The 10,473-nt window shown below is 33.7% G+C and overlaps 1 protein-coding gene and 1 long non-coding RNA gene across 2 annotated transcripts; both read right to left on the bottom strand.

Moving 5' to 3' along the window:
• Positions 1–208: 208 nt before the first annotated feature.
• Positions 209–1,909, bottom strand: LOC133795897 (protein ALP1-like). Its single transcript, XM_062233364.1, has 4 exons — positions 1,830–1,909; positions 1,141–1,648; positions 790–1,021; positions 209–694 (listed from the first exon to the last, which is right to left on the bottom strand). Exons 1-4 carry the CDS (start codon positions 1,907–1,909, stop codon positions 216–218), a joined length of 1,299 nt encoding a protein of 432 aa, XP_062089348.1. The 3' UTR covers positions 209–215.
• A 346-nt stretch (positions 1,910–2,255) lies between these two features.
• Positions 2,256–3,478, bottom strand: LOC133793989 (uncharacterized). The gene is made up of 3 exons (XR_009875065.1): positions 3,372–3,478; positions 2,476–2,806; positions 2,256–2,388 (listed from the first exon to the last, which is right to left on the bottom strand). It is a non-coding gene; the product is annotated as an uncharacterized LOC133793989 (long non-coding RNA).
• Between the last annotated feature and the right edge of the window lie 6,995 nt (positions 3,479–10,473).

The following is a 10,473-nucleotide window of genomic DNA, read 5'->3' as shown; positions in this document are numbered from 1 at the left end:
TGTTTGAAAAAATATATAATCTAAAAAATATCTAAATAATTTTTACAAGTAAAATATCAATAAAATATTATAATGCTTAAAAACTATGAGAAATTTTAAATTTTAAATAAAATATTTAATCTAAAGTATATAGAAAATCACCAATAATCTACAATATGTCCCCATAAACACAATTTGAATACTAAAATTATTTTATAGTAATAAAATATAGTTGACTAATTTATATTATTATAAGCTGTCCACATAGCTTGAGCAATACGATCTCGACATCTTGCCATTGCTGCAGCAGATTCATCAGATAAATTGACTTCACATCTTGACACACTAGTGTTAGCTTCCTCTAAGTTGTCTTCACCCTCAAGTTCTTTCTCTTCCCATTCTCTAAACATATGATCATACTGTGTGCGTTGACGAATAAAATTATGAAGAGTGCAACAAGCAATAACTATCAAAGGTTGTCTACTCAATTTGTAAGGTGGCATCATCTTCAATATAGGAAAACGTGCTTTTAGTACACCAAAGCACCGCTCAATGACATTCCTAAGAGAAGAATGCCTATAATTGAATAGTTCTTTCATACCACGTGGTCGATTACGTCCACTATTGTATTCTTGCAAATGATATCTTTCACCGCGATATGGTGGGAGAAAACCTTTTGTGCATGGAAACCCAGAATCCAAAACATAGTATTCACCTACATAATAAAACATGTCAAAAAGAAAAATTAGTTTTCTATATGCACCATCACATAAATTATAAAATAATAATTCAATCCTAGGCTTTCAATACCTTCTTTAGGCAATGGAAACTTATATTTAGGTTGCGTAATTGCATCTATAAACACCCTGGAATCATTTGCGGTGCCCTCCCAACCAGCAGATACAAAAGTAAAGAACATTTCAAAGTTACAAGCACACAAGACATTTTGTGTTACCACATTTTTTCGGCCTCTGTAACTGACTGGCTTATCTGTAGGGACACATGTACTCACATGTGTTCCATCAATGGCACCAATGCAATTCTGATAGTACAAAAATCCAAAACCATTATAAACATTTATCAAAGAAAAATGTAAACTAAAAATATGTGAAAATATAATTTATATATAAAGTTATAATACATTGGATGTATATTAAGTACCTGAAACCATGGGTAGTATTTTGAGGAGTTGACAATATGAGAAGGTAACAGAGATTGAGTTGGTCGAATGATATCATGTCCTAATTTACATATTGCCTTTAATGTTAAATGGAAGTGCCTATCAATAGTTTCATGCGAATGTTGAAATCGGTCAGCTATAAGTCTCATTCCCACATTTTGACCAACAATTATAAGGAAAATGGCAACTGCTTCTTCAACTTTAATCTCTCGTGTGTCCTTAATGTATTCCTTTTGTTTTAAACAAGTACATAGCTCGATGAATACATTTTTATCCATTCGCAATAATTCATAGCATGTTCTCTCATGACCACCTAATAACTCTCTCACAAAATCTTCTCCACATAAAGAAGATGTTCTTTGAGGGATTTTCTCGATAAACTTTTCATTGTAATCACTTAAAAAGTTTAGCATCAAAAAATCTGAAAAATCATCAAAATCACTATCTGCAGAAGATGTACTAGAATCATCCATTTGATTACTCTGAATCCTGCAAATTATTTGACATGCATAATAAACTTAGAAAAAAACAATACGTATTTGAAACCAATAACAAAGTCTCCACTAGATTATCTTAACATAACATACTATAATAATGCCAAGCACACATAAAGTAAAACTCAAAGCCTACATAGTCAAACATATCACAGTATAGTCAAAGCCTATCTAACCAAACTCTCTTTCTAATAGTAGACATATTAATAAAAATCTCTCTCCAATCTGGATCCTTAAATTTCTCAACAGCTTTCATGTAGGCATCACATTGACTTCTTCCATTCCTTCGAGGATTTGCATACAATTTGTGAGAGAAAACTCATGATTTTGGCTTCCTCCTCCTTCGGTTGTACTCTTGTATTTTTCAGCATTAGCTAAAGTGGCCTCTGCTCTTACTTTAGCTACCTCAGTCCATGCAACAATTTCATCACTCATTTGTTGTGATCTTTGTCTCTTAGCTCTTCGCTCTGTACTTGTAGTTGTTGAATTTTTTGTTGAACGTTTAAAAACATCATCAACAAGCCGAGAGCTACTAGTAGAATCATTCTCATCAATATCATGGGTGTCTATGCGATCAAATTCATTCTCCATTTCCTTTTCATCATCAGTGTTGGGCGGACCTGAAGCAGCAGAACGATGGAACTAACCAGTGGCAGTTGACTTACTAAAAATTAGTTCCAACAATACAAAATGATCACATCCTTTCTTGCGATATTGTGTTGCCTTTGGGTGTGCCTAAAATAAAAAAGAAAACTAGTTTCATCACTTAATTTGATTCAAGACTAATTTTTTATATAAATAATGGACTTAGTTTGTTCTTACCCTTAGATAATTCTGCCATATTTCTTCAGAAGCAACCACAGTATTGGTTTCACGATCCCATCCAAATCCAGTTTGTTTCAACAACTCAGCAAACTCGCGATACTTAGTGCGCAACCTATTGAACTTTTGCTTGTTTAATTAAGTATTTCCGCTTACTTTTAATTTGCAACTCCTCAAGAATTTTCGCCCATGTTTTTGAGCCAAATTGACCACTTGCCATATTTCCTTTATTCACTTCATCAACCATGATATCGATGAAAATCTTCTCTACAGTTGGTCCCCATAAACATGCATCATCAACATCTGTGATCTCAATGGCCATATTTCAAATCTAGCAATATTCCATACCATAAATTATCTTAGAGCATAGCCAATATAAGATACTAAACACAAATATTATAATCAATAAATCCTATTTATTTCCTATTAGCTTATAACCCCACTCCTTGAGATCAGCCCCTGTCATTGCCTACACAATCATATGATAAAGGAAATGTCTCTAATGAGGCAATAGTCAAACAAAACACTTCAACTTTAGCCATTGCACATTGCCCAATGCCTAATGCCATATAGAAGAGCAATCTAGCATGTCAACCTAGAAAATCAACATTGTTATGTCTTCTCTTTCCAAAATCTATTCCAAGAAAATCCATTGTATATATATACCCTAATATATATCACAGTAAAATTTTATGTAACATAGGATTAATAAATGTGATCAAAGTAGTTTATATTTTAGTGTAACGGTGAACTTATGAACTTCAAGTTGAGACAAACACATAGCAATACCAAAAGAATAACATAAATTAAAATAAGATTGTCAAGCAATACATTGATAAAATAATCAATTCAATTGAAAAATTAGAGAAAAATAATGCAATAATTACAAATTTTACCTGCAATAAGAACACCCACTTTACTCAATGTTCCACATTTGCCAGACAAGTACTTTCGGGGGTTGCATCCTGAACCTAGAACTGGAAGTGAATCTGAAACACAACAATGAAACAATGATTAGTGACATAAGGAACTTGAAGTTGCATAGGTTTAATGAAACTATTATTCAGATTGTTTTTTTTTCACCCTTGCATAATATAACATGCGATTCTGATGTCAATAAGGTAAAGTCTATAATAGGACAAATATGATTTTTTCCCTTGCATTATTGTCTTTTAGAATGCTCCTTAAACTAATTGTTATCAAAAGAAAAAACTTACAAACAAGTCAGTTCTATTGATCAGCAATGGCATAGAAGTAACAAAAGTCATATATGTTTTTCACTTTTCATGCAGTATTATTATATTATGATATACAATACAACCATTAATTGGAGTCATATCCTATTAACAAGAGTTTTAATGTTTGTCTCAATATAAGATATAACTTTCTAAGGCATTCACGTTAAAAAAATTTGCATAAAGAAAACGAAAGAATGATATATGAGAACCTCGAATTCTCTAGCTACAAGCCAATGGCTCAAGCTCTGTCTAATAATGTTCGATAGAGAGGGATAAATGAAAACCTCAAATTCTTCAGTTACAAACCAAGGGCCAAAGTAATCAAGTTCTATCTAAAGACTAGTTCACTTATGGTAATAAAACTTCATAAACATCCAACACCATTGCATATGGTTCTACTCTATTGGTTATACTAGTGTCTTCATGACTTAGTATAACAAGTTTAGCTGCAAAATAAATATGTTGTTACATAACCAATTTTGAGAACAAATTAAAATTTTGAAGCCTATATACATTATCAATACTAAATGCAGATTTTGAAGCTACTATACTAACTGGAAAGACTAAAATATCTCTTGCAATACATTTTAATACATGATGTTATTTGATTCCAACAAATTTTCAATAGCTCAATACTGTATATCGAAGTCATGAAATTAGTATGGCATACATTTCAAAATATTTTGTTGGGAATTTATGGCTTAATATAATCTAGTATTTGATTTAAATTAGAGAATGAAGTTATACCACCTCTAAATGGAATCACCCCATAAAATAAAATAGAATTATCAAAGGAGAAATGACAAAAAATAATAGAAAACTCAAAACCGAAAACAAAATGCGCATATATCGCAAAACCACAAAAATATACTTACAAGGCTTATACACTGTTGTCACACAACTCAAAGTTTGCAAGATCAATAAAGTAAATGAATAAAACAAATATACAATGAATAAAACTATAAAGCAAACATCAAAAATTGAAGAGAACACAACCAGATTTATACTGGTTCAGCCAACAAAATGTTGGCCTAATCGAGTTTCCTCTGAGTGAGGTTCCACTATAATCAATGCTCTGTTACAGCCTATAGATCAAGTAGATTTAAGCTTTACAAAACGCTTTTCCATCAAGTAAGAACTGAGACCCTCTTACAATCAAAGTTCTTGAGCTAACTCTCAAGACTCTCAACACTCCTGTGACCAATATGACTAGGAGGTACTGGAAACCACTGAAGATTAACAAGGGCACAACAACCGTACTGTACTCACTTATTAAAGCACTTTATAGCCTCACAGCATTTTAGATACCTCCAAAAATTTGACCATGAATTTATTGCTTTTTTAACTACCTCATAATATCACAAGCTAAGGGTCTCTTTAGTGCACACCCCTCTTATTGTGGTAATCTATGGCACTGAAATGGGCGCATGGCTTTCTGTTGTGACAATTTTCAGGTCCATGAAGAGGGTAAAGATTTCCGTGAAAAAAAGGGCCTCAAAGATATCTATATATATGACCAAAAGCAACCATTTCTATATATATTGGAAATGTATACACTACTTAACAAGTTACAAATACAGTAAGAACAGATCAGTTAGTGATCACAAAGATATATGTTATTATTTGATATATTAATCACAAACCAGCTAATATGTGAATATTCAAAACTTGGTCAAGCTCAAAAAACATGAAATCCATGACTATACATATCAGACACTCATACCCAGCTATTAAATGTCAAAACGGCAAGGAAGAACTCTATATTTATGTATATATAAATATATAGAAGGAGATACCTTAAAAAATCAGGCGAATGGCAGAGTGAAGGTCTAGCTGCAACATTATGATCTGCAAGAGAGAATCAAAGACCTTTCTATGTGAGGAGATGTTAAATTAGAAGAGAAAAAAAAATTAGGGCACAAAAGTGTGTAAGATAAGAAGAACACACAATTAAAATGTTGAGAGAAGTTTCAGTGAGCTGAGAACAATTGGAGAATGTCCTCAGAGGCGGAGAGATGGAGGAGAAGGAGCTCAGAGCTCCATTACTGCTTCTTCTATTTTCGTCGAGAGAGAAAAAGGGGAGAACTGAGAACAAGTTTTGAAAACATAGATAAGGTGTTTTCTAAATTCTTGTCTTTTTTAACTCAGTTTTTTAAAAACTGTTCTCAAAAAACAAAGCCAAACACATCATTTGTTTTCCAAAAACAGTTTTCTGTTTTTTAGAATAGAAAACTATTTTTGAGTTAATGAGCCAAACAGGCCCTAATTCTCTATGCTGATTTTGAATTTACAAATCCCAACAAATTGATCATTCACCTTTCTCTCTATCTCTCTAAAACCTCTATCTCTAACTCTCAAGATTACTGTTTTTCTCCAAGAGCTTCATCAAGAAAGCTTGATTTGTATGAATATTCAAGGCTTGTGAATTCCAATCTCATTCCAAAGTAGTAGCTTCAAGCAATCTCAAGGAGGAGGCTAGGAATAGAGATTTTTGGACAACAATTCTTCTTGTTATTCTATTGAGTTTTAATATACAAAACCTTGTTTATATACAACTTAACCCTCAAAAATAAAAAATCTCTAATCCCAAACCTAAGTTTTGTGCCAAAGATTGTCTTTCTCTAAGGTTTATCTACTCATCAAGACTATGGAAGAAAGCTCCTCAATCTCAGCCCTCAAGATCTAGTGAGACTAGATCGATTCGATGGCTCAAACTTTGTCTGATGGCAAGATTAGATCAAGTTCCTCCTCACAATATTGAAGGTTCACTATATCCTTGAAAAATACTTGAAGACTTTGGATGTTCCAAATGATGTTTATACTCAAGAAGAAATCAAGGAAAGGAAGGAAAGAGAAAATGATGTGCTTATATGTAGAGGCCACATTCTCAATGCCTTATCAAATCGTCTCTATGATCTCTACACCAATACAACATCGGAAAATGAGATATTGGATGCACTTGAGAAGAGATACAAAATTGAAGAAGTAGGTACTGAGAAATTCCTCATAACTCAATACATGGAATTTAAATTCTTTGATGGAAAACCCTTACTTTGCCAAGTACATGAGCTACAAGTTATTGTGAATAAGTTATCTTCCCTAAAGATAACATTGCCAAAGTCCTTCATTGTGAGTGAGATCATATCCAAGTTGCCTCCATCTTGGAAGAGCTATAGAAAAAAGATTCTCCATAAGAATGAGGAGATATCTTTGGAGGAGATTCTAAAGCACCTAAGGATTGAAGAGGAGTCTCGTTCTAGAGATAAGTGTATAGATGAGTCCAATGTTGGGACCTCCAAATCTCATGTCATAGAGAAGAGCTCTCAATCCAAGAGAAAGACCCACAAGAGACCCCAATAAAATAAGGATTTATATTTAGCCCCTAAGAAGAATGATGGGTAATTCAAGGGAGTGAGAGACACTTGTTTTGTTTATGGCAAGAGTGGTCACATGGCTAGAGAATACAAGTTCTGAAAGTCCAACAACAATGGAACCAAGGTCAACATATCCAAAGAGGAGTTGGTTTCTACCTTGAGTGAGGCGAATGCCATCCAAGTCAAAGTGCAAGGATGGCGGTATGATACTTGTGCCACCATTCATGTAACTTATGATGGAGAGGTCTTCAAAACCTTTGAAGAGTCTAAGGATGGCCATGAGATCAAAATAGGCAATGAGCATAGATCCAAGTTGTTGGGCAATGGGAATATTGATCTCTACTTCACATTCAGAAAGAAGGTTATTTTGACCAATGTGTTGTATGTTCCAGATATGAGTAGGAATCTTGTGATTGGGCACTTGTTGAGCAAACCGGGCATCAAAGTTCTTTGAGTTCGGCAAGCTAATCTTGTTCAATGGGAAATACTTTGTGGGGGAATGGGTATGTATGTTATGGGATGATAAAATTGTGTACCAAAGACTCTTGTTTTGATAATAATGCATGCACATCTTCCTCTTATATGCTTGGCTTTGATTTATTACTTTGTGGTATAACAGACTTGCTCATATATGATATAGTACAGTTCAAAGAGTTATCAAATGTGGATTGATTGTATGCAATGATGTTGATCATGAAAAATGTGAGTTATGTTTTAAATCTAAGATTCTAAAGAAGCATTTTCCAAGTGTTGAAAGAGAAACTAACTTGTTAGATTTGATAAATAGTGATTTATTTGAATTGAGTGGAATAATCACTAGGGGTGGATATATGTACTTTATTACCTTTATTGATGATTTTTCTAGATTTACATATGCGTACTTGCTTAAGAATAAAATCTATAAAGCCAAAGTTGAAAATCAATTGGAAAAGAAAAGCAAAGTAATTAGAAGTGATAGGGGCGATGAGTACTTTTCCAATAAACTCAATGTGTTTTGTGAGATGCATGCTATAGTACATGAATGTATATCCCCTTATACTCCCCAAAAAAATGGTATAGCAGAAAGAAAGAATAGAACATATGTTGAAATGATAAATACTACGCTATTACATCCTAATTGGAGTTTTGCATTATGGGGAGAAGCCTTGCTATGCGCTTGTCATATTCTAAACTGGATTCCATTAAAGAAGAATCAAATTTCATCATATGAGATATGGAAAGGAAAGAGTGCCATCCTAGGTTATTTCAAAGTGTGGGGGTGCCTTGCCTATTGCAAAAGCATGAAGCCTAAAGGGACAAAGTTGGATCTAAGGGTCATAAAATGTGCATTTGTAGGCTATGCCTCAAATAACAAGGCATATAGGCTATTAGACTTGGAGTCTAATGTAATAATTAAATCAAGAGAAGTTGAGTTCTTTGAGAATCTATTGTATAGTGACAATAAGCCTCAAGAACTAACCTCATTAGAAGGAACTTAAGAGGAATTACCTTCAAGGGTTATAGAGCAACCGAAATTGCCTAAAAGAAGCCAAAAGCTTGAAGAGAGCGAATCACAAAATGAAACCTTTCAAGTGGAGACTCTTTACCTAGTATATGGAAATCACAAGGGAGACACTTTGAAGTATCCAATGGTACTTCAAGTGGAGGATGATCCTAAAACTTTCCAAGAAGCTATGTCCTCAAGGGACCATACCTTTCAGAAAGAGGCAATAAATGATGAGATGGATTCAATTATGTATAACCACACTTGGGATATTGTTGATCTACCACATAGATAAAAAAAAAATAGGTTGTAAGTGGGTATTTCGAAGAAAATATCACACTAATAGGACAACTCAAGCCTTTAAAGCAAGGTTGGTGGACAAAGGGTTTAGAAAAAAAGGAAGGCATATATTATTTTGATACCTATGCACCGGTAGCAAGAAAAACATCAATAAGATTGTTGTTTGTCTTATCATCAATACACAACCTATATATTCATCAAATGGATGTGAAAACGACATTCGTACATGGTAACCTCGACGAGGAGGTTTACATGTAACAACCAGAAGGATTTGTTCTTAAAAGGAAATGAACATAAGGTGTGTAAGCTTGTTAAATCATTATATGATTTAAAACAAGCACCAAAACAATGACATGGGAAATTTGATGAGGCTATTGTTTCAGATGGGTTTAGACACAACCATGCGGACGAGTGCTTATATTCTAAGACTTGTGATGACTATGTCATCTTGGTGTGTCTATATGTTGATATTAAGTAATGACATGAAAGACATATTAGAAACGAAGAGGTTTCTATCATCCATTTTTAAAATGAAAGACCTTAGAGAGGTCGATACCATACTAGGTATCAATGTTAGAAGAAATGTGGATGAATATGCCTTAGGTCAAGCTCATTATATTGAGAATATGCTTGACAATTTCGGTCATATTGATATCAAAGAAGCAAACATACCCTTCTATTCAAGTCTAAAGCTTGAAAAGAATGAAGGTAGATTGGTGGCTCATTTAGAGTATGCAAGTGCAATTGGAAGTTTGATGTACACCGCTCATTGTACTAGAGGGGATATTGCATTTGCAGTTAGTTTACTAAGTATGTTAACTAGCAATCCAAGTATCAAACATTGTAAGTTCATGGAAATAGTATTTGGATACCTTAAGATGACCAAATAGTTATGCCTCCATCCAATATTCCAAGTTTCCTAAGATACTTGAAGGATATACCGACACAAGTTGGATATCTGGTGTAGAAGATATCTCTCCACAACTGGTTGGGTGTTCATCCTTGGTGGGGGTGTCGTTTTTTGGGGATCTAAGAAACAAACATGTATATGTCACTCAACCATGGAGTCCGAGTTTGTAGTTCTAGCAGCAACCGGGAAAGAGACTGAGTGACTAAGAGATCTCATGATGGAGATATTGAAAACAGAAGTTAATATATTGAAGATTTCAATACAATGTGATAATCAAGAAGATTTGATTACAACTTACAACAAAATATATACAATGCTAAGTCTAGACATATAAGTCTAAGACATGACTACGTGAGAGAATTGATTGATAAGAGTATCATACCAATTTCATATGTCAAATTTTGTGAGAAGTTAGTGGATCCATTTACCAAACCTTTTGGGAGAGATGTTTTGTGTTCTAAAAATAGAGGGATGAGACTAAAACTCCTTGGCCAATAGATTCCCCAATGATGGCAACCCAACTCAAAAGTCATTGATAAGGGAATAGTTACAACATTAACAACTTAAAAGTCTCATCTAGGATGAGTTAATGTTGGTTGCTACCGAGCATGAGGGTTAAGCCATAGGCTTTTAATGAAATTCAATTAAAGAGCAACAAGCATCTCTAAAGGTAGCCAGTATGTTGCAAGAATT

The sequence above is a fragment of the Humulus lupulus genome, chromosome 8 (genome assembly GCF_963169125.1).
Source record: "Humulus lupulus chromosome 8, drHumLupu1.1, whole genome shotgun sequence".
Classification (NCBI taxonomy): Eukaryota; Viridiplantae; Streptophyta; class Magnoliopsida; order Rosales; family Cannabaceae; genus Humulus; species Humulus lupulus.
The sequence above is the reverse complement of the archived record's forward strand: the minus strand, read 5'-3'. Positions and strand labels throughout refer to the sequence as shown.

Coding starts and splice junctions, on each gene's coding strand:
- LOC133795897 (XM_062233364.1), bottom strand. CDS start 1,909: ATGAAAGCTGTTGAGAAATTTAAGGATCCAGATTGGAGAGAGATTTTT. Junction 1,649..1,829: donor ACTATTAGAAAGAGAGTTTG/GTTAGATAGGCT, acceptor AATAATTTGCAG/GATTCAGAGTAATCAAATGG. Junction 1,022..1,140: donor AATACTACCCATGGTTTCAG/GTACTTAATATA, acceptor TTGTACTATCAG/AATTGCATTGGTGCCATTGA.